At 43.7% G+C, this 24,978-nt stretch overlaps 2 protein-coding genes across 2 annotated transcripts in view; one reads left to right on the forward strand and one right to left on the reverse strand.

The window, feature by feature from the left end:
* The first annotated feature begins 2,944 nt into the window (after positions 1-2,944).
* Positions 2,945-24,978, forward strand: part of LOC135705010 (dopamine D2-like receptor) — a 51,209-nt gene continuing 29,175 nt past the window's right edge. Inside the window, exon 1 of the mRNA XM_065226560.1 lies at positions 2,945-3,833. Within this exon, the coding sequence (XP_065082632.1) occupies positions 3,368-3,833 (466 nt within the window). The 5' untranslated portion in view covers positions 2,945-3,367. The remainder of the gene's footprint in view (positions 3,834-24,978) is intronic.
* On the reverse strand, positions 17,742-18,462 carry LOC135705006 (uncharacterized). The gene is made up of 2 exons (XM_065226556.1): positions 18,218-18,462; positions 17,742-18,131 (listed from the first exon to the last, which is right to left on the reverse strand). The coding sequence occupies exons 1-2, from the start codon at positions 18,416-18,418 to the stop codon at positions 17,742-17,744; spliced, it is 591 nt and encodes a 196-aa protein (XP_065082628.1). The 5' UTR covers positions 18,419-18,462.

Raw genomic sequence — 24,978 nt, forward strand, 5'->3', positions numbered from 1 at the left:
CCGCTCGATGATCAGGTTGCGCAATGCGTTCAAAACCTAGATACCTCCCCTTGTGTTGTGCCTCCGGCAGATATGATTACAGAACAACAGATTTGCTCAGCGCTGAAATGCACCAAAAACATGAAGGCTCCCGGGTTTGACGGTATATTCAACTTGATCTTGAAGAGACTCAGCATGAAAGTGCATTCTCTTCTAACCGCTATCTTCAACAGATGGTTGGAACTGCACTACTTTACAAGCATCTGGAAAGTAGCAAAAATCATACCAATCCGCAAACCCGGGAAGGACCCAACGCTAGCTTCAAGCTACAGACCCATCAGCCTCCTTTCAGCGCTGAGCAAATTGTTCGAGAAACTCATTCTCAATCGTTTGCTCAAGTTTGTCGAGGAAAATAACACTCTCCTTCCGGAACAGTTTGGATTCAGAAAGGGGCACTCCACCAATCATCAGCTAGTACGGGTGATGAATAACATCCGAAGTAACAAAGCTGTATCCAAGTCCACAGCCATGGCCTTGTTAGACGTTGAAAAGGCGTTTGACAGTGTTTGGCATGATGGACTTGTGTACAAGCTTTGTAACTTCAACTTCCCATTACATCTGGTTAAAATCACCCGTAACTACCTCCATCGTTGAATGGTTGTCTTTCAGACACGTTTTCCATCCCAGCAGGAGTCCCGCAAGGCAGTCTGCTGGGCCCCTTGCTTTACAGCATTTATACTTCCGACATTCCTCCCCTTGGAGAAGGTTGCGTGTTTTTCCTGTTCGCAGATGATATCGCAATAGCAGTCAAAGGAAGGATGCCTCGCGAAATAACGAACAAACTTCAACGATGCCTTAACGCCTTTGCTGATTATGCCACCACGTGGAAAATCAAAATCAATGCCACCAAAACACAAGCGATCATGTTCCTCCATCGGCAATCGCCCAAACTGAAACCGGCTCCATCTTGTACTGTAATCATGGATGGCACAAGGGTTGAGTGGTCCGCCGAAGTAATCTATCTCGGGATGTTGTTCGATGAAAAGCTCCTCTTCCGTTCGCATGTAGAGAAAACTGTAGTCAAGTGTTCTGCCTTGGTTAGGTGTCTGTATCCGCTGATTTGCCGTAGATCCCGCCTCTCAAGGGTGAACAAACTGGCCGTCTACAAACAAATCATAGCACCTGCGATCCTCTACGCAGCTCCGGTGTGGGAATCATGACTCACAGGAACAAAATCCAGGTTACTCAGAATAGAGTGCTGAGGATGGTACTTGATCGTCCTTTCGACACTAGAATAACAAATTTACACGAAGAGGCAGGCATTGCCAAAATAGATTCCAGAATTAACGAAATTAAGACTAAATTTGCACAAAAATGTATTTTATCTGAACATGCTTTGATAAGCAATTTAGTAGTATATAGTAGATTAGGTGTATATAGTAGTTGTAGGTTAGTTATAGTTGTAAATAGTAGTTATAAGCAGGCTTGCTTCCACTCACTTGCTATAAAAACATGATTTTCTGAATTTTGAAATCATTAGATGTTATAATGATATTTTGTGCTTGTTAGATACAAGAAGAGGATGAAAGGCAAGTGTTTGACTCATAAAACCTGTCAATTTTGCTACCAGAGTGTTACAATAAGCGATTTTATGATTCGTGAGCGTTCACTCAGAGTGATTCAGAAAATCATTTTTTTATAGCAAGTGAGTGGAAGCAACCCTGGTTTTAAGTAGTCTCCTTTTTCAAATTTAAAGCAAACCAATCCCGCCAAGGTGGTCATTCTTAAAACAGGACTGATAGGACTAGGAACTGTAATTAATAATAATTGAAATTTCAAAGGAACTAAAGTTGAAAAGACGCGTCTGTGTCACTTGATAAGTAATACATGTAAACCACACAAATTCATGAAATATAGATTATTTAAAGTAAAAAAATAAAAAAGGTGCCTCTGCTTATTACCGCTTTGGACAAGCTTTCCAGAAATAACATATTAAGGAAGTTCATGTGCATACTAGCACCGCGTAGTGAGAGAGTTCTTAAATAATATGACCACGATCCGAAAGGACTTGGTCACCAGAACATCTTTGCTCAAGACAGCAACATTCTATATGGCCAGGTTCTTGAGATAAAGTTTATGTTCGAAGTTCACATGCACACTAGCGCTGCGTAGTGAGAGAGTTCTGAACTATTATGCCCACAATCCGAAATGACTTGGTCGGCTCAACAACTTTGCTGAAGACAGTAACCTTCTATATGGCCAGGATTTTGAAGTACAGCTTATATAGGAAGCTCATGTGCACACTAGCGCTGCGTAGTGAGAGATTTCTGAACTAATATGGAACCATCCGAAAGGACTTGGTCACTTGAACAACTTTGCTCAAGATAGTATTTTTCTATATGGCCAGGATCACGAACTATTCTATGTTGGACCTAAGATCCATGCCCGTCATAAGTAACATAAAAGTGAAGCGCCTCTAGCGGTGTAGTTCCAAATTAAACCTAAATCCAATGACGTCAGCTTGTTGGTCTATCTCAGTGCAACAATTTTGTCGAAGACAGTATTGCTCTATATATTGTAACAAATGAGATAATCCACCACAGCCCCCATTAGAGAAAATCCCATAAGCTGTGGGTATCCTTATTCGCGGTTCCTTATTCACGCCCCCGTTACCCCGGCAATAAGGATTCCTGACTGTATAGAAACATTTAAACAACTATCAAAATAAATTCACACCACCTTCACATGATCTGATTTAATAAATAAAAAGCTAAGTTATTATTTAATGTCTGTTCATGACATTTTTAAAACGTCTCTTAATATACGTTTAATGATGTCCGAAAAAAAAATCATCCCCGAAGTGTTAATTATTATTCAGTATCGTCGGCAACCAGTTGCTGATTAAATTTAAAACAAATTTATCAACCAATATTCCATTTCTTTACAGTTGCTGAACCAGAAAAAAATGCATTCGCCGCTGCAACCATCCTGAATGCATATGCAACACAATTGGAAAAGAAGAGACGAAAATTGAATTTATTCGCACCAAAACGCACAACAACAGTAAGGTTAAAAGTGCCCACTATAGAACAAAAAAAAAAATAACACATCATTCCCTGACCAAATTTTCATGACCGACGACGATGTCCGGCGACCATTGAGGGAAAGCAAAAAAAAATATTGGAAGCCCTTCCACCAACGAGGCGGCCAGGTGCTGTTGCTACTGATGGGTCACCCCTGCCGCAAACATCAACCACGCCAGTAGTGATTCATTTGTCCAAACCAAACAAACAAGTAAACAAACAAGCGTCAGAAAAAGAACACGGAAGAAGGATCCCAGTGGTAGTAGAGTTTGGGTGCCACGCGCGCTCTGCTCATCGGTCCTGCGATGGTGGCGGTGAACGATTCGCTCGTCCCCGGATGGGACTCGCCGGACTATTTTCGGTTGTTTAGCGAAGGCTCCCCCTCCAACGAAAGCACCCGTCCGGGGCGCTCCGCCGCGTTTGGTTTGCCTGGGAATCACGGTGGGTCCAATGGCACCGGTGGCGGTAGTGCTGCTGGTGGTAGTGTCGGTAGTGGTAACAATAGTGCGACGGTGGCTGCTGCGGCTGCCAACGGTGCCTACCAGGTGTACTACCCGGGTGATTCAGAGGGCAGCCGGAACGACACGCGCGTCGGACGAGGCGAACCCGGGGGAAGCAATTTCATGCTGCTCCTGGAGGATTTCGGTGAATATTTTTACAACTATAATGGAACTGGACCACCGAACGATACTCTCGGGCTCGGCGGCACCAGCGCGGGATTCCCGATCAACTGCACGGTCGCCAACTCCACCTGCGACGTGCCGAGTGAAGGTGAGTAGATTCCTCGCTGACATGTAGTTGTATAGGTACCTACCGTGCGTGCAAATATTTAGCTTGAAACGAGTGCCATTTTCGGGGGAACTGTTTGGCTACGTTACGTTACAAACACGGCATCACAACAAGTGGGCCACGTGGAGCTGATCGGTGAATTAAAACTAAAATTAATGGACTTTGGGGGTTTTCCATGAACTGGCGAGAGCCATTATCGTCGAGCTGCAGAAGGTCCCAACGCTGGCGATAATAATAAAGGTGAAAGGGAGTTAAAGGTGCTTTGTGAACTAAATGAAGTGCACTTAGCAGGTGACCATCGCCCATTATGAAAAGATGGGTGGGGGAAGTTGGCTGGGTTTCTATCTGTGATTTTGGTCGTTTATTGAATGCGTGTCGACAGGTTCCATTGGAAGGCTTTTTGTATAGGTAAATTGGAATTGTTTTGGTTATGGGCAATTCAAATATGACATCCACAAATTGTTTGATTTGATAATCCACTGCCCCCCTGTGTTGCGCTTTTTTCGTTACCTATTGCACGTATTGTCACAAATTCTTAGACCTCCTCATCGAGAGTGGACGTCATATTTGAATCACCCCTTATTTCAATTAAATAGATATCGGTACTGTGTGCTGCAAATGGTGGCTCATGATTTCAAAATTTATCAGATTATTCATAGGTTGTCTGCTTTTATATTTGAATAGCAACTCTTTGTTGATACCAGAACAATCAGGATATCGGGAAGGTCATTCTTGTGAAACCGCGTTGAATTTGGTATTAGCAAAGTGGAAAAATAACTTGAAGTGTAAAGATACGATTGTTGCTGTTTTTTTTTTTTTTCAAGCTGGAGCTGAGTGACAGCTTAGTTTTCACGACTTGACCCATTTGAATAAATTTTGCTTCTATCTTTGACAATACAGCAAAAGGACTAGCCTATGTTGGCCGCGTGAACACTGGATTCCGTGTGTATTGTTTTAAGATAGTTATGGAAAAAATGCTGTGACGTGTGCGCGTAGTAAACCGATTGAATAAGTAAATCCGTTTTGAACGAAATATCTAAATTATGAACGAACCGCGCGAATTCCGAAAGCCGTGCGAGACAAGCGAAGCGAGAAAAAAAGGCTTATAATTATTTAAAGAGTGCCGCCAAAATAAATGTGATAGCCTATGTTGGCAAGTTGATTCATTTTGGTTTTCTCCCAAGATATTCTACTTATTTACTACTGAGCTTTGTATCAAAATGTAATTGAAAGAACGTATAAATCATTTCAAGATTTCGCGACCGCACCGAACAAATTCTATACTACATAAGCTCAAAAGCGTTTGACAAGCTCTACCGAATTGCGTATCACTTCTGCGTAAGCTCCGTAGACGAACCTATATGAGTACCTGATGGGCGACGACTCGTTGAATTCAAATCTGCGCCGAACGAAGTAACCGTCTCCATTGGTCTCGGTCCTGAGCCAATCGCTTCCAGTCGCCTTGGACGTTCAAGGACCTAATGTCCTCCTCAACTGCACAAAGCCAACGCGTGCGTATCCTACCCCGAAGCCGACGGCCTCTTCCGGGTTCTCTTCTATATATTGACTTCGCTTGACGCTCTTCCAGCATTCATGCCACATGCCCAGCCCACTGTAGCCTGCCGTGGTTTATAAGCTTCACAATATCCATGCCGTTATATACTTGGTACAACTCGTGATTCACGCGACGCCGCCAGATGCCATTTTCCAGTTTACCGCAGAGTATTGTTCGCAGCACTTTACGCTCGAAGACACCGAAAGCTCTCCGATCGGCCTCTTTCAATGCCCACGATTCGTGGCCATAAAGGGCTACCGGCAGAATCAACGTCTTGTACAGCGTGAATTTCGTTTTCGTACGCAAGCTGCGGGACTTCAGCTGGCTACGCAACCCGTAGAAAGCCCTGTTCGCGGCTGCAATACGCCTTTTCACCTCGCGGGTAACATCATTATCGCACGTCACTAAAGTACCAAGATAAACAAATTCGTCCACAACTTCAAATTTTTCGCCATCTAGCACCACTTTACTACCAACACCACTATTGCTCCTACGTTTTCTAGAGGCGACCATGTACTTCGTTTTGGTAGAATTTATCGTGAGACCAATCCTCGCTGTCTCCCTCTTAAAAGGCGCAAACGCCTCTTCCACTGCTCTACGGTCGATTCCGATGATGTCGATGTCGTCCGCAAAACCAAGGAGCATGTGCGACTTTGTGATGATGGTACCGTTCCTCTGCACGCCAGCTCTCCTAATCGCTCCTTCGAGGGCGATGTTGAATAGCAAGTTCGAAAGAGCATCTCCTTGCTTCAACCCATATAAAGTCACGAACGAGGCCGAAATCTCGTCTGCAACCCGTACACATGATTTCGAACCATCCAGCGTTGCACGAATCAGCCTAATTAGTTTCGTCGGAAAACCGTTTTCTTGCATTATCTGCCATAGCTCGTTTCTCTTTACTGAATCGTACGCTGCCTTGAAATCTATGAATGATGAGTCTGCAAGTTGTATTTCCGGAACTTCTCAAGGGTTTGACGCAGGGTAAACATTTGATCCATCTTTGAGCGACCCTCACGAAAACCAGCCTGGTATTCGCCGACGAAGGATTCCTCAAGCGGTCTCAATCTGTTGAACAGAGCACGTGATAATATTTTGTACGCCGAATTCAGAAGCGTGTTTCCTCTAAAATTGGCACACTCCAGTCTGTGTCCTTTTTTGTAGAGGGGACAAACGAGACCATCCAACCAACTAGCGGGCAATTCTTCCTCCTCCCATATCTTGAGCAGTATACGGTGGATCATCTGGTGCAGCTGCTCACTTCCGTGTTTGAGAAGTTCGGTCGGGAGCTCGTCATTCCCCACAGCCTTACTGTTTTTCAGCTCTCGTATCGACTTTTTCACCTCTTCTAGCGTTGGTGGTTCCACAGGTTGACCATCGTCGTCGCTGTGTGTTCTGTTTGTAGATGCTATCTCGTTCTCTCCGTTCAGCAACGTCTCGAAGTACTCCTTCCACCTGGCAGCCACCTATCGTTTTATCTGATTTTTAAATTATATACGGTATTTGCTCCAACTATGCTCACACGCTTCCACTATGACGCATCACAAAAATACGTATGGGTATGTCACAATAGAAGCACGCCACAGTGGAAATCCCGAGCCATAGTTCAAACACTTATCCCAAATCAAAATGAAGCACATATAAGATTAGTTACAACACCATGTCCAAAAAGGATTTTTTTTTATTCCTTGGATTTGTTTTTCCGTCGATCTTGTTTTCCGTGCTGAACGCCAATGCTACCGACGCCAGGAAGGCAGCTCCCATACCTGGACCCTACCTATCGACCCATCAACTCATGAACCGGGGACCAACGGCTTTACTTCCCTTCCGAAGGAAGGCGTGATCAGAGATGTTATGCCTCAGATCATCCCGGCGGCGCCGAAATGTTCGTAGACGCCAGTTTCAGAGGACTGGAGATCTGGGCAAAAAACGTGAAATGGCCGATCTGAACAGGCAGATTGCTTCCAGAATGGACTCGCTCCGAAATGAAAGTTTTGGGCGTGTAGTCCAGAATCTGGACGACCGCTCCAGACCATTCTGGAAGGTAGCCAAGGTCCTGAAAACTCATCCCAAACCCGTTCCACCTCTCAGAGTCAAAAATGATGACGATCGACTTTTAATCACCCCACAGGAGAAAGCAAATGCGATCGTTAAGCATGTCGGTTCATCGCATTTACTTGGCTCGACTATCCAAAGTCCGCTCGATGATCAGGTTGCGCAATGCGTTCAAAACCTAGATACCTCCCCTTGTGTTGTGCCTCCGGCAGATATGATTACAGAACAACAGATTTGCTCAGCGCTGAAATGCACCAAAAACATGAAGGCTCCCGGGTTTGACGGTATATTCAACTTGATCTTGAAGAGACTCAGCATGAAAGTGCATTCTCTTCTAACCGCTATCTTCAACAGATGTTTGGAACTGCACTACTTTCCAAGCATCTGGAAAGTAGCAAAAATCATACCAATCCGCAAACCCGGGAAGGACCCAACGCTAGCTTCAAGCTACAGACCCATCAGCCTCCTTTCAGCGCTGAGCAAATTGTTCGAGAAACTCATTCTCAATCGTTTGCTCAAGTTTGTCGAGGAAAATAACATTCTCCTTCCGGAACAGTTTGGGTTCAGAAAGGGGCACTCCACCAATCACCAGCTAGTACGGGTGATGAATAACATCCGAAGTAACAAAGCTGTATCCAAGTCCACAGCCATGGCCTTGTTAGACGTTGAGAAAGCGTTTGATAATGTCTGGCACAATGGGCTTGTATACAAGCTTTGTAACTTCGACTTTCCATTACATCTGGTTAAAATCACTCGTAACTACCTCCAGCAAAGGTTGTTTAAGGTATCGTTGGATGGTTGTCTTTCCGACACGTTTTCCATCCCAGCAGGAGTCCCGCAAGGCAGTCTGCTGGGCCCCTTGCTTTACAGCATTTACACTTCCGACATTCCTCCCCTTGCAGAAGGTTGCGTGTTTTTCCTGTTCGCAGATGATACCGCAATAGCCGTCAAAGGAAGGATGCCTCGCGAAATAACGAACAAACTTCAACGATGCCTTAACGCCTTTGCTGATTATGCCACCACGTGGAAAATTAAAATCAATCCCTCCAAAACACAAGCGATCATGTTCCTCCATCGACAATCGCCCAAACTGAAACCGGCTCCATCTTGTACTGTAATCATGGATGGCACAAGGGTTGAGTGGTCTGTCGAAGTAACCTATCTCGGGATGTTGTTCGAAGAAAAGCTCCTCTTCCGTTCGCATGTAGAGAAAACTGTAGTCAAGTGTTCTACCTTGGTTAGGTGTCTTTTTTTTTTTTTTTTTATACAGGGGGGAATCTGCTCACAGACACCTGAGAAGAAACTCAGGGTGTGGGGATGGGAGAATTTCACTCTCGACCCACTAAACCTTACCCTGTGCGCTTGGCCCTTGACCTCCCCGGAACCGCCCGAAGGCATTACTTCGTGCGAGGGGCCGCTGTAGCGCTATGGCGCCTCTCTAGCAATACTCTAACGATCTGGTCGGGCAGTAGGTAACTGCTGCTCGGTTCGCCACTGTCGTTGTAATACCGAAACTATGAGGGTGACCGCAGTCACCACCGCGCTCCAGCTCTCGGTGGTACCACACATCCTATGAACGATGTTATCCGGACTGGTATCCGCTCCGCATATCGCTAGCATAGCGCTCGATACTGGCTCGAAACGTGGACGAAACGTGTATTTGCATGTCCGAACCTATGCAGGTAGCTCCTAAAGCAGCCATGGCCTGACAAGAACTGTGTCAGGTAGAAGTTTACTTCCCCATGGCGCCTGTTGACCCAGCTTGATACGGAAGGTATCAAGCGGTAAGTCCTCCTCCCCTTTGTGGAGTTTTCCCACTCCGATTGCCATCTCGCGGTCGACACAGCTCGCGCGTTATTGCGCACCCCTCGAACGGTCCTCGCGTCATAGCACACCACATGCTCTCCTAGGCATGGTTGTATCGCACGCCCTTGTAAGTGCTGCTACCAGTTCTTCCCCCGTCAGATCCGGGGTTATTCGCTCCCGCCTCAGTGCTTCGCCGAAGACCTCCTCCTCGAAGAACGACGTCCGCCAGCCTCGAGCGCAGGAAGAATTTCCTCCTGCCACTCGCCTCTCACCTGGCCCCACACTGTACCGAATCGCCTGATGGTCACTATGAGTGTAACCCTCATCGACCCTCCAGTGTAGGTTGCCCTCCAAACTCGGGCTGCAGTATGTCACGTCGATGACGGATTCTGCACCATTCCTTCTGTAGGTACTGACCGAGCCGGTGTTGGATAGTACAACGTCCAGCTTGGCCATTGCCTCCAGTAGGATGCATCCTCTCTGGTTGGTGTGGTGGCTACCCCACTCTACCGCCCATGCGTTAAAGTCGCCCGCAATGACCACCGGTCTTAGGCCGACAAGTACCGCAGTCAGTCTGTCCACCATCTGCGAGAATTGCTCGATAGACCACCTGGGCGGAGCATAGCAGCTACTTAAGTATACTCCGTTAACCCTGGCGATCACGAATCCCTCGCTCGAGTTGGACACGACTACCTCCTGAATGGGGAAGCTCCCCATCGTGCATATCGCCGCCATCCCCGACGCGTCCGTGACCCAATTCCCGTTGCCGGTTGGGACGCGGTACGGGTCAGAGATGATTGCGACATCCGCTCCCCATTCCACTGCCGATTGCCACAGCAGTTGCTGGGCAGCCGAACAGTGGTTCAGGTTCAACTGCGCTACCTCGAACATGGCTGAGCATTGCTCTTTACCTTAGCAGCATTGCTCTTGGACCCCGGGCAGCGGGGGCCACCTGCCATGTGGTTGGTAGGGGTATTCCCCTTCTCCGCGCATATAGTGCACCTCGGCGGCTTTTGGCAACCTCGCGCCTTATGGCCCTCCGAGCCGCACCATCTGCAAAGCTTGCTCCTGTCGGTGTTCTTACAGTCACGGGCCACATGGCCCTGACCGAAGCACCTAAAGCAAGCCGTCACCGGTCGGGGAATACTGACGGGGCAGACCGACCAGCCCACTCACACCCTCCCTGCGGCTACCGCCTTTCTGGCCTCAGCTGCAGAGAGCCTGATGGTAGCCACTTGGGTGGAGAACAGTCCCTTCCTCAAGGTAATCGCTGATTGCGGTACCTCGACTTGACACTGTTCCCGGAGCGCCGTGACTATCTCGGTCGCCTCCGTCACTTCGTCCAGGTCCTTAACCTGGATGGTGATAGTCGAGCCTAGCGACTTCACCTGCACCCCAGAACCAACAACCTCCTTTGCCAGTTTCTGGTAGGTTGGTCCCTGGTCCTTAGCACCACGTTTGAGCACCAGGAGCATCTCGCCTGTACGAGTGCGCCTGATGCTCCTCACGTTACTGCCCATCTCCACAAGGCGCTCGTCCGTTCTCATTTTCTTCAAGATTTCCGCGTATTTCGACGCGTCCGTCTTGAAGATGAGAGCTTCGCCCTTGTTCCTGGTCCGGGCAGCACTGCTCTTGGGGGCAGTTTTGTCCGGGGGTTTCGGGGGCTATTGTTCTCAACTGTTCTACTGGCTATTCCAACCCTCTTTTTCGGTACGTCCACTGATGCAGTGGACTGATGGGCCACCGCCACACACACTCCACCTGCCCAGAGACTTTCCGTCTCTTAGGGCGTGCTGCGCCCTTTACTGGCGAAGGTGAGGGCCGATCGCGCTTCTGTCCCTGCGTAACGGCAAAGTGGAGGGCCTCGCTGGACATCGTATTGTTGCCCGCGAAGTTGAAGGCGTCCGTCTGGGTAGACTTCGGCTCCTTCTGTTCCGCCCTCTCTGCGACCTCTAGTCGCTTCCTAAGCCGCTCGTGGTCGTCCTGGGCCTCGTTCACGGTTGCACGGAGCTGTCGCAAGGCCTGCTTTAGGTCCTTCGTGATGTTGCTCTTCGTGATCGTGAACTCTATGATGGCGTCGAGCTGTCCCGCGATTGCAAGCAGCCTAGGGAGGGGGCCAAAGCTATTCATGGTTCTGATTAGCCCGGGCCAGTCCTTCTTCTGCTCCTCCGGCTGTCCACCGATCTCGGCCGTTGTCTCTGCATCGCGCGGAGATTTCGGCCGTTTGTTCGGCTCACTGTGTTTGGGACATCTGGGTAGACCACCCTTCGCGAACGGATTCGCGACTTGTTCACCTGGGGTTTGGGGTTTTTGACTTTTTTGATGATTTTTTGAAATCATCCCGACTGTTGGGTCCCCCTTAGACCGCTATCCTATCGTGCAAATGGAATAGTCGCTGATTGATCCCCATGGGTGCCTATGCGAGCAGTGAGGTCCATGACGAGGGTTGACATAGGCCTTCATGGGGCGTTATGTTCAGAGCCGGATCGCGTAAGACGGGAATAACTCAACCGAACCTATTCCCACCGCAGCCCCAACTGGGCTGCACGGAAGGAACGTATTCTAAGGCCTGCCAGGGTTTTATGGGACGGAGACGAACAAGGCATTAGCTCAAACGTCGTTTCGGTCGGTTCCACCCGACTCTACTAAGAGAATGAAATACTTTGAGCGCCAGCCCGTAGCGTGGTTTATGATAAGTTTCCACTCTGTATCCTACATAATGCCAGTGTGTCAGTATACATACTTGCGATCTTACTGACATCGATCGCAAGGCGCCGTCCGGCGCGTCCCCTCGTTTGTTGTTCGAATAGCCGACTGGATCAGTACCGAAGCACTGGTGGTCCATGCACCACGAGGAGGCGAACAACTTCACACCCCTTGGTTAGGTGTCTGTATCCGCTGATTTGCCGCAGATCCCGCCTCTCAAGGGTGAACAAACTGGCCGTCTACAAACAAATCATAGCACCTGCGATCCTCTACGCAGCTCCGGTGTGGGAATCATGACTCACAGGAACAAAATCCAGGTTACTCAGAATAGAGTGCTGAGGATGGTACTTGATCGTCCTTTCGACACTAGAATAACAAATTTACACGAAGAGGCAGGCATTGTCAAAATAGATTCCAGAATTAACGAAATTAAGACTAAATTTGCACAAAAATGTAATTTATCAGAACATGCTTTGATAAGCAATTTGTATATAGTAGTTGTAGGTTAGTTGTAGTTGTAAATAGTAGTTATAAGTAGTCTCCTTTTTCAATTTAAAACAAACCAATCCCACCAAGGTGGTCATTCTTAAAAAAGGCCTGATAGGACTAGGAACTGTAATTAATAATTAAAATCTCAAATGTACTAAAGTTGAAAAGACGCATCTGTGTCACTTGAAAATTCAAACATGTAAACCACACAAACACAAGAAATAAAGATCATTTGAAGTCAAAAAAAAATCTTACAAATTTACGGTAAACTGATAGTGCAAAGGTTCGCAACTTTTACAATCAACAAAGTAAAATGCCCATCGCTATGCCAACGTCGTGTAATTAAGCTTGTAAAGTAATTTCACACAAACCAAGGAAATCTCTCGAGACGCTAAGTTGCACCAAGATGGGCTCAGAAAATAGCGGAGGCAACGGATGAGTCACTGTCCGTTGCTCAGAAGCTGCAACTTTTCAAATTAAATCTCAAATTGAAATTAGATTTGGGAATTGCGTACAGTACCTTTTGAATGCAAAAAAAGAAGAGAACATGCCTCTATTCTGCTCATCAACAACCGACCTGCTTCTGGAGCTCATTTGGCACAAGCAAACGATGCCAAGTTAGGACTCTATTCACCGCCACTACCACCACCACCATCACTGTAACAACACGGCGGGCAGCTAGGGAAATGATTTACCACATTTTTCGGTTCGTTTCTTTCCCAAAGTTCTTTTCTCGCGTCCAGCTGGGGAAATGTCCGGTCCGGGCTCCTTTTTGCGCATCCGACGGCTGCTGGTTGGTTTATTTGGGCATTAAATTTAACGATTTTTGTTAGGTTGTTTTGCTCATTTCTTACACAGGCCCCTAACATCTTTTCCGCGCGTTTTGAGCGCATAAACCAATTTCCTAATAAGGATTATACGTGTAATTTCTTTCGTAATCTCTCCCAGGAGATCTAGGCTCCAGAGTCCGAATGCCTACGCCTACAGATGTATTCGGCCCCTGCCATCATCAGCCCCGGTCTTTCGGTGCTATGTATCGGAATCCTAATTACAGACCTTCCGAGCGAACGAAAAGAGGGGAGGAATGTGCAGGGCAGCGGCCGGCGGAAGAGGATTGTGTTTTTCTTCGATCCCATGAAATTTGATGCCGTATTTCGACGCTCTGGCGTGTAATGAAAAGTGAATTAACTTTGGACCCTTGTTGGATGACGGACGTACGGATGATTGGAATGGATTGCTTCCGACCACCATCATCACCACCAGCATCGACAGCAGCAAGCAGGGATTCTCAACCAGTTCGTCTTCTTCAATTACTGCTAAATCGCAACACGATTTATTGTCTTTAGAACACTTCTGCAGTTTAATTAATGTAGAGCTAATTAAACCATATTTGTATTTTTTTTAAGTCGTTTTAACACTTTTGGGTCATTCGTGACATGTACGGAGGTGAGATTTGAACTCGTGACTTTGGTGTGAGAAGTATGGATGTTGACGACGACGCCAGGGTCGCCTCTATATTTGCGTTTGAATATAGGTTGGCCAGCACATTGACAGGGAAGTCGAGAAATTTTCCAATCTGAAGAATGGTTTAATCAGATCGGGAATTACTCCAACCAGTTTCGGTTCGCCTTTACTTTAGGAGGCCCCAATGCATGAAAACCTACAAAATCATCAGAGTTCAAAGAAGTAATATTCTCTCCCGATCCAAACAATTGTCATACACTAACCACATCTATGACACAAACGTCATTCCCATATACTTTGCGTGAAGCCGAAAAATCCTGGTTCTCTGGTTCGATCGAACCAGAGAACCAGGATTTTTCGGCTTCACGCAAAGTATATGGGAATGACGTTTGTGTCATAGATGTGACACTAACCTCGAGAAGACCGCGAGTAATCGGTCATATCCTCTAATTTAAGATTTAAGACATTATTATTTATAATGTATAAAGAAAATGATAACTTGGCTCTCTAAAGTTTATTCGATTGAGCCTGTACAAATAAAGTAAATATAAAAAAGAAGTAATATTAAACAATGAAAGTCATGGCACGAAAATTAACCTCTAAAAAAATAATCACAGCAGCAAAGAAAAGCTTAGAAAACACTGAAACAAACGAACTCAGTAGCAAACAAGGGAGAGAGAAAAAAAGGTTGAAAGAATAATCATTTTACCACCAGTCAACTGGAAAAAGAGTTACGTAAAAACTTTTGCGAAACGAGCAACGCCGAAGGGAAGTGGCAGGCGGAGCAGTCAAAACGCCCACTCTTCAAAGTTTCAATCGACAGCAAGAGTTGATGGTTGGGTGATGAATCTGTGCTGTTTGTGGGGGTTGTTCTTCAGAGGTGCGGTCCTCTTTGGTGATGATCGTCGTTTTCGTCAATTAGGTAATGGCAGATAGCTTGATAGATGGCTACGAATTTGTCCGGGTTTTGACAGAAAATAACAAACAAACTTGTGCGGGCCTTTGTGTTTGAACTGAACATGCTGAGATCATAAATTGTATCGTGCATAATTTAGCAACTGAACAAAATTTGGACTGAATTCCAACATCGATCACTTGTGGTGGCTCATTCGAAAATGTTGTAGCTTGCTTGTTAGAGCACCGCCACGGGAGTCCCCATACGGGTCCCTATCTCTATTTTCGAGCCCCATATAGCAACTTATGCCCGCACCGGTAGTAGCTAAACGGGGTTGGGAAATGAGAACGCAACAAAAATCAAGTTATGAGTTTTCATATTTGGCGCCCCACTAAAACTCTGCACTGGGTCGCTATTTTGTTTGCTTGTGACAATGCTGCTCTGCTTCGCACTTTTTCTGTTTACGTTTCGTGGTTAAGTTTACGTTTCGATTTGTTTCGCAGTGCATTAAATTTCATTTTTTTTGAGGATGAATACCAAAGCAAGAGGAAAAAGCTGGACATCCGAAGAAGATACGGACCCATCACAGGAACAAATCAGAAGGCAGAAACATTGTATGGCAGAATCCAGCAAATGTTTGCAGAAATCTGCCGGGAGAAAAACTTTGCTGTTGACCCCGAGCGGCGGGGAATGAAAGGGATAAAGTCCAGGTGGTCAACCATAAACAGAAGCGTGAATAAGATTGCTGGCTGCCTGGCACAGGTTCAATCCCGGCAACAAAGCGGTGCTTCTCCGGAGGACGTGTTGCAGCAAGCGCTTATGCTGTATAACACCAAGGAAGGAACATCATTCAGTCTGATGCACTGCTTCAAGATTTTGGAGGGTGCTCCAAAATGGATCCAACAAGCCACAGCAAAACAGGTAGGTTTTTCCAGCTTGAATATGTATGTACAAAATGATTTCTTTCATATTTTTGTTCAGAAATCAACAGTAACTGGGAGGCGTAAACGCTCAGCCACTCCTCAAGAAGCGGAAGAGGAGCAAGCAGTTGGATTACCATGTGACGAAGCGGAGAATACTGCCGGAGCTGGATGCTCTCGGCCAATGGGACAGAAAGCAAGCAAAACAGCGGAAGCGTCAAGGAAAAGCTTGGCGGATGCTAGTATGGCAATGGCAGATAATGGGAGAATTTTAGCTGCTTTGACCAAAAAAAAACTCGAAGACAGCATCCAGAGAACTGTGGCTTACAAGCAAATGGTGAACCATGCTATAATGTCAATCGACTTGGATAAAATGACTGGTATGGCCAGAGAATTCTATATTCTGGAACAAACACGTATCCTCAACGAAACACGAAAAGCTGCTATGGATAATGTGGGACAATTTGGTTGCGGCCAGTCTTATGAAGAGATTATTTTGGAAGTACCCATCAATGAAGACGACACAGCAATGCCTCCGGGTCCGCAAGTAAATGCCGATTCAAACAGCAACGATGCCACCAAAACCGTTCCAACCCCACCTGCTGATTCTGAGGATGAATATTACGCAGGCTCTATTCATATCCTGGATGCGAGATCAAACGCAGATTCCAACACTGATGAGAGCATCTCGGTTCCCGAGGCGTGTGCCGAGGCGCCATCCAATTCAGAGAATGAGTCTTGCTCCGAAGATAGTTCCATTTTGCCGTCAGATTCCGAATGATTTTTTTTCTTTGTTTCAATGTGATGGTTATCACAGTATTATTATTCAATAAGCTCGTTTCGTTTTTTTTTTGCAAGTTCGATGTTGATATTGAATTCTACTTACTACAGCAATAAACAATATGAACTTTTCCTGTGACTCTTTGCATCTGATTTCCAAACGATCAAATATTTAGATGGTCCTTCAATAAAGGCCAACCATGAAGGAATCAACATAGCCGGAACAGTGTGACATTCAAAAACTGCAGCTTCTTAAACAACTCCATGGCACAATGCATAGAGGGAGATTCCCCAGTGCCGGACATTGCTGATGTCCATGCTTTCAAGCGTGTTAATCATGTGTTTTGGAATGTATGCTTCTTCTTACTTCTTGTTTTATGCTTCCACCATATTAGTGATACAAATTTACCTTTGAAATCATGGAAATCAGCAATGTACGGTATTGAGAGATGTCTGGGCTGGGGGATATCCCCTATCTAACTTTATCATTTTACGTAACGAAGCATTACGAACATCACCAGTCTCATTGTGTCCCTACTTGATCATTCTGGTTCCCAGAATACAGAACGAACCCAAGGGGGCATCCATTGATTACATCTCACTCTAAGGGAAGAAGAGGGCTTAGAAATATATGACAAGCAATGCATAAAATATAACAAAAACGTAACGAATGGCAGAGGGGGATTAATTTTACCTCAATCTCGCATGACGCAATTAATGGATGCTCCTCAATACATTCGACACTTTAATACTGAAGCCACAATTCAATTAGGGAGGATATCGAGTTAAGCTGAGTTGAGACAAGGCAAGTCAATTGATCAACTCAGTTGAATTCAATTGGCTTGAAAAGTTGAGCCTGGTTCAACTTTTTTCAATTCAAGTGAGTTGATCAAGTCAGTTGAATGGCATGGTTTACACGTTCAATTCGCATTCAAGTCAGTTGAATTCAACTGACTTGCCCTATCTAAACCCAGCTTTACGGAAGATGTAATGTTATAGAAAATGAACTTGAACCTGGCAGGGACGATACCATCTTCAAGAGTACATGCTCATACTTTGCCAAGTTTAATAACCCCATATTCATTATCGAGTTTGGGAGACCAGACTGTAGTGGTATTTATCAATCCACATTGCTTTATTTTTACCAGAATTTATACTCTAGTTTTTATTGAAGCTGTAGTGTAGATTACTGGAACATATTTGAAACCTGAAAATTCATCACTTTAATCTTCTTCCTCATCTTCTTCTCCTTTCGTTGCCCATAGATGCTCTATTAGGTCATTCCTCAATTGAAAGTGCTGGTTAGTATCATGAACAGCTTTGTACCGCGACAAAAATGTCTCAAATTTCTCCTGATTTTCTGGACCTATCCGATGGATGTCAGCTGTAATTTCATCGATGTTGCTTTCAGGGTTCGCTTCACAGATCGTTGGATCATCTTTTTCATTTTCAATGATCATGTTATGGATAATAATGCAAGCTGTAATTATTGATTCCAAGACATATTTTTGCCAGAGCCTAGCCGGTGTTTTAATGATTGCGAACCGCGACATCAATACACCAAACGCTCGCTCGACATCCTTCCGGGCAGACTCCTGCATTTGTGCGTAGTGCTGAGAATATGAGAAAATAACATGTATCAGATGTATCAGAGTCTAATTTTTCTTTGATAAAATTATATTTAAAAAATCCTTGTTACCTTCTTTTTTAGTCCAACTGGAGAAGAAATTGTCTGTACCAATGTTGCTAGTGGTGGGTAAATACCATCTGCAAGATAGTAGCCAACGCTGTATTGTCGCCCGTTTACTGTGTATTTAGCAAGTGGAGCTCTGCCATTGTATATCTCCGAGAATAATGGAGAGCGGTCAAGAACATTAATGTCATTATTTGAACCTGGCATCCCAAAAAAGGCATGCCAGATCCAAAGATCGTAACTTGCTACTGCTTCCAGGACGATTGTTGGTTTTTTCTCTTTTCCGCGAAACTGGCCGGCCCATGCTGTAGGGTAATTCTTCCATGTCCAATGGCAGCAGTCTAAGGATCCTAGCATTCCAGGAAATCCACGACTCTTTCCAACACGCAACAACCTCTCCACATCGTCAGGTTTTGGGTAGCGTAGGTACTCGGGGCCGTAAATACGAACAGTGGTTTCACAAAACTCCACAAGAGATTTCAGCGCTGTTGTCTCTGCCATCCTGATGTATTCATCTACAGCATCCGCTGGCATGCCATATGCAAGCTGACGGATTGCGGTGGTGCATTTTTGAAGGCCAGTTAATCCTAGTTTACCAGCCGCATCTCGCTTTTGCACGAAGTAAGGATTCGCGGCTTCTATTTCTGCAACAATCTTTGTAAACAAGTTTCGGGACATTCGAAACCGCCGCCGAAACTGTGAATCACTATACGTGGGATTCTCGGAGAAGTAAGCATGAAACAGTCGCTCAGCTCCTAGATGAGCACCTCTGTTGATATTCGGTTTTTTTCCAGGCCGAGATCCTCCAGCTCGATTTTTCTCGTCTTCTTCCAAAGCCCTTAACAACAGTTCATGTGACTGGTAAACATAATGATTTACAACTTCAATGTCTTCCTCGTCACTTAAAACGATGGAATCAGCTGCTCCCGGGAAACAATCTGCCGTCAATGCATTTGGAATATTCATGATATAACTACACAACTATTGCACATCGATCGACTGATAAAAATGAAATATTACATCAATATGACGATGTTCTTCGTGGGTATGTATATTATTTTGAGTTTTAGCAATACACGATGAAAAGACATTACTCAAGTCACTAAACTCAAAATATGCATTACCGGTGGAAGAATGGGTGCTAAGCTAAAATAGCTACCTAGATGGAGCCTTATTATAGGGATAGAGATAGCGCCTCCCGTGGCGGTGCTCTTAGCCAGTAACATGTAGCACGTATAAAAGCGTAACATTTGCCACCCTTCCAGGGACACTTATGAGGGGTCGTATATTTCTTTGAATCACTCATAAGTAAGGGAGCAGTTTTAGGGACGAAGACAGAACTGTTTTTTTATATTCTTTTATTTGTCAAGGCTCAATTGCGCTAGCTTTGCGGAGCCGTAACTAAATAATGGTGAGAACTGTTCTCCTTCGTAAGAGGTTGCATCTCTTCCACCTAAAACCAAGGTTGCTCCCTGTGCTGCTACGAAAGAACGCATGCAACACTTATACCACCCAACGAATTTGTACAACTTGGTCAATGCTAATGCTAAGTACGTTTTCTGCCATTTCTAAATCAAGTGCATAATGTATAAATCCGCACCATTGGACAACGATCATGGTTGGATTGGGTGAGTTTGTTCCAGTTAAAGAACGTTCTTTATACATTTATTATCAGGGTCTTCCAACCAGCTATTACTGGCAAGTAAATTGACGATTCAGCTTCTCCTTTGCCTGATACCACTTCAACTTCTAGCTGTGTTTCCGGTTCTGCGGCCCCCGCACTAGCCACATCATGTTCATGTATCCATCCTGCCAACTGCCAGCATGAGATATCCGTCTACTACCAGAACGTCGGTGGTGTCAACTGTGATGTCGACGATTTTCGCGTAGCTACCTCGGATCTTTGCTACGACATCAGTGTTCTCACGGAGACATGGTTGGATTCACGCACGCTCTCTCGTCAGGTGTTCGGCGACGATTACGAAGTTTTGCTGCTAATAGCCGGAAAGCTAAAGGTGGAGGTATTTTAGTGGCTGTAAATTCTAGGTTTAAAGCGAGGTTAAACGAAAAAAAAGCTGAGATATGCTTAGAGCAGGTGTGGAATTCGATCAAACTGGGCGATCGTACCTTGGTCCTCTGTGCGGTGTACTTTCCACCTGACCGTATACGCGAGCGTGACCTCAACGAAACCCATTGTAAATCGGTTTTCTCTGTTCTGGATACCGCTAAAGTTACCGATGAAGTTATTCTCCCGGGGATCTCTTGGAAAAAAAATTCACAACGGCTTCCTCTATCCTGATATGTATGGGGTACACCATAGCTTAGATCTAGGCGCCTAATACATAGGTGACAGAGTAGGAAGAAGTGTTAGTTTGTTTACTAAAATGAACTATGCCCATTTTGTTATGGCAAGTTTTGCTATAAGAAATGCTCCCCGTGTTTATTAGCGAAATTCACATCAAAGATTGATTAATTGCGTAGGAAATCAGTTTGGCGCGGCATTTGTGATCAGCATACACCTTCCGATCGTATGAAACAGGTCAAAAACTGTTCAAATCCGCCCATAAAAATTTTCGTTTTGAACTTCTGTATGGCAAAATAGTGAACTTTTCGTGAACATTAACGCAAAGAACTCACCACCACTGGCAGACCGTGAGTTCCTGCCCACCTGTCATAAAAACATCTCGAGCTTAGATGATAACTCACTGCGTCGCACAGAGGAGTAACTGGTACAAAAACCTGGCCAAAATAAGAAAACAAGATTTTCTTGATTTTTCATGCTTCTATATTTTTTTTATATATTTCAATATATGCAGCATAAAGTGGCAACGGAATAAAAACGTTACATTTTGTTTACAAATTTTGAGACGTGTTCAAAAACTGAAGAAATTCGAAGCTTCTTGTTTTCCAAAAAGTAGCCATGAAATAATTACGCCTACCAGATATAAACAATTTGATCAAGAGACAAGTGTTATAATAAAATGGGTACTTTGGACTCTTTTCTAACAAGTTATGAGATAAAAACCTTTAAATTTAAATAGTGTCATATTTTTTCAACAATATGGAAAAAATGTAAAAAAAATGTTTTTTTGTGTTGTTTCAGACTTGAAAAAGTTGTAGAATCTTGCGCGATCAGATCATATAATCTATGGCCGAATGAAAGTTCACGTTATTATGAACACATTGGCATTGGAATCTCGTCCGGAGTCGTCCGGATTGGCGATTGCGAGCCATTTGAAAATGGCATGTTTTGCATCATTTCGTAGCAAAATTTTATCCCTTTATAAGGTCATACTTCCAGAAAACTTCCGTAACACAACGGTTTTCTGCAGATACCTATAACAAACCTACCGAGTACTACTTCTGTCCTTCTTTAATCTATTACATCAATTGTGGTACTAGATTAAAATTACACTTCAGTAAACTACTCCCGGTTTGATACTCATGGCCAGCATCATTTTACTAATGTTGCTAAGTTGTTTAAATCTAGTACCTCAATTGATGTACTAGCATAAAGGAGTGTAACGCTAGAAAAACCATGTGTCATTAGTTTATTTTTATAATTTGTGTGTGTAGCAAGAGTAAGGTTTCTTTGCCTTGTAATTCAATGACCGTTTACCCCATAAAGTATTTCACTTTTCAGGTAGATACTGTAAATTTTGAATATTTACGAGTGCCATTTGGTTGTAATACTCTCTCATACACGCACACACATTTACCCATTCCATTTTACATACACATACACACCAAATTTAAGTTTTTATTATCAGTAAAACGAATTACTGGATCATGATCAGCAATCCAATGCTTTACTGAAAAACAGCAAACGATATTTTTACCGATAAAATCAACTAACATAAACTAACAGCTAGTCAAAGAGCTGTCAAACTGTAAGTATCACAGTCGCAAGTATTTTTGCATTCGTACACCACCGTTCAAACCGCAGGAGGAGGAAGAGGAAAAAAAAAACTACAAATAAATAAAATTATGTAGGTAAGGGCACTGGCTCGGACACTGGTTATATTTAATAAATGATACTTGGAAAAGAGTCTGGCGATTTTATTTTTATTATTCGTATATTTGTATCAACGATCTTTTACAGAAGCTGGAAGCTCATATAGTGAAAAAAAAAATTAAATTTACTGAATTTAATAGTTTAATCAGCACAATGCTGCCAAATGTCAGAATTTTGAATTGCTGAAAGATCAGTAAAGAAATATTGCTGATTTTCAGTAAAAGGTTGTCATTTTGACAGAAGTTGGAATTACTGAAAAATTCAGCTGCATTATTTTGCTGAAACGTTTGCTGATCTTTCATCAAGTCTAAAATCAGCAAAATTTGGTGCGTAGGTTCGTTCAAGCTAAACTAGCAGAGCGTCATAGCTGGCGATAACGAATGAAAATAAAGCAGAATCTTTGCACGATAACCGCAAACTACTCAATATTGAATACAAAGTACGCATTTTCGAGGGAAAACTACCGCAAACTACTAAATATTTAATACAAAGTACGATTTTTCGAGGCAAAGTGGGACTACCCAATAAATGAGTAAAATGTTACTCATAAATGAGTTATTATTACTACAAATATGAGTAAAAGTCATTCTATTTTGAGTCATAATTAATCAAAAATGGGTCAAATTTGTAAAGTTTCCCTCGAAAATGTATAGCCTGCCGACAACACTTCTCAATAAAGTTCTCGAGAACAACATGCAACCGAGACATTCTGAATAGGTTGTTACTAATAGCGAATTCGTTTATTATTCAGTTCCAACCTGGATCGGGTATCAAGATTGGGTCTGCTTGTTTTCTGACAAACGTCAGTTTGATCGTTTGTTTTTAAAACCCAGCTCAGGTTGAGGTTCGCACTGACAAAAAGTTCGGTTTCGCACTGGGTTGGAACTGGTTCCAACCCCGATAATAAACGAATTCGCTATAAGTTCGGATCCCTTTTCGAGTTCAAGTCGTAAGAATCCTATCAGAAAAAGCAAGCCGTTCAGCATTGAAACCCAGGAAATGCTCAAAGTGGATGCCATCGTAGGTGGACAAAATACTGCAGAGGACGAAGTTCGCAGCGACTCAGACGAAGATTCTAACTAATCGAACGTAATAAATCGCAATTTATGCTATTAAAACTTTCGTTATTTATTATTATTTTTTTATTTCAGGGCAATGATTCTTGGATAAATTCTTTATTTTTTTGTTAAATAATCCTTATATTAAGCAGAAGAATAAAAAAATCCTGCTTTCAAAACCCATTACTTTTTTATTCGTATGGAAGATGAAAGGCCAGATATGCACTGCTAAGTAGATGGATTATAAAATTTAAAGCTAACAGAAGTCTAAAAACCTATTATTATTAAATATTTTAATATATATTCGCAGAAAATTGCTCAAAACCAGTGAATATAATTTTGGCCAGGTTTTTGTTCCAGTTACTCCTCTGTGCGTCGTACCCCTCGTTCTGGTGCGAGACGGCTAATACATAGGTGTAACAGTCGGAAGAAGTGTTAGTTTGTTTACTTAAATGAACCATGCCCATTTTGTTATGGTATGTTTGCTATACGAAATGCGCCTCGTGTTTATTAGCGAATTTCACATCAAAGATTGATTAATTGAGTAGGAAATCAGTTTGGCACGGCATTTGTGACCAGCATACACCTTCCGGTAGTATGAAACAGGTCAAAAACTGTTCAAATCCGCAGATAAAATTTTTGTTTTGAATTTCTGTATAGCAAAATAGTGAACTTTTCGTGAACATTAACGGCAAAGAACTCACCAACACTGGGAGACTGTGAGTTCCTGCCCACCTGTTCATTTTCCATCGTGGTTCTGGTGTCTAATGAATGAACATCACTCATGAGTGACTGTGGGTTCGATCCTAGGCAGGAAATATCACAGGTGGGCAGGAACTCACCCAAGTAACAAATCTAGAGCTGCTTGGCTATATTCAAAATATATAAAGGTTTTATTGCAGCTGCAACGGTCATATACAATGCTAGTCATCGAACATTTTATAGCTATCTACAAAACCCCTATAAAGCTTATAAAAAAACCAATTGATGCTTATGCTATTTCCACTTATTAAAGGTTTTATGATTGCCTTGAAGTATAAAAAAAGCAATACCCTTATAAAACCTAAAAATAAATCCTTATATTGCTATATACGCAAGCGCAATAAAGCTAGTTGGCCATGAAACAGTTATTTTAAAACGATTATAAACATTCAGTTGCAACTTGTGAGAAGTGTAAATGTGCGGTTTATTTCTACAACATAGAAAATAATCAAAACTTTCCGGTATTTCCAAGAGGAGCGCAAAGAAAATCAACAAGATTGTTAGCATGAGCCCGTTTATTTGCTACAGTCAGCCGCAAACCTTCGTGAATAACTCCAGCCAAGAAAAAAAAATGCCGCTGCATTTCTGCGGATGTCACAAGCTGTTAAAGAATGTGCTTCCTCACCATTCCATTGGTCGAAATAAATGGAATGGTGACAGTTCTAGGACAAAAAAATTGAAATCACGCATAACTTTTCATAAAGTTCAATGTACCATTCAAAACTTTTCCAAATGTTTGTAAAATTCATCGGTTGCATCCGTAGAATAGGAATATACATTTGCCCTCAAATAAAAAAAATGAATTGCTCTTGTAAAAAGAAAATAGTGCTCGTAATAAAATCATGCATTATGCTTTTCTAATCTGCTTTCATTCAATGCACACTGGCACTGGGCCAGGAGTGCAACCTAGCGGAGCAAAATTAATAACTCCG

The sequence above is a fragment of the Ochlerotatus camptorhynchus genome, unplaced genomic scaffold, assembly GCF_037179485.1.
Source record: "Ochlerotatus camptorhynchus isolate MF236.1 unplaced genomic scaffold, CSIRO-AGI_Acam_v1.1 ptg000256l, whole genome shotgun sequence".
In the NCBI taxonomy this organism is placed as follows: domain Eukaryota; kingdom Metazoa; phylum Arthropoda; class Insecta; order Diptera; family Culicidae; genus Ochlerotatus; species Ochlerotatus camptorhynchus.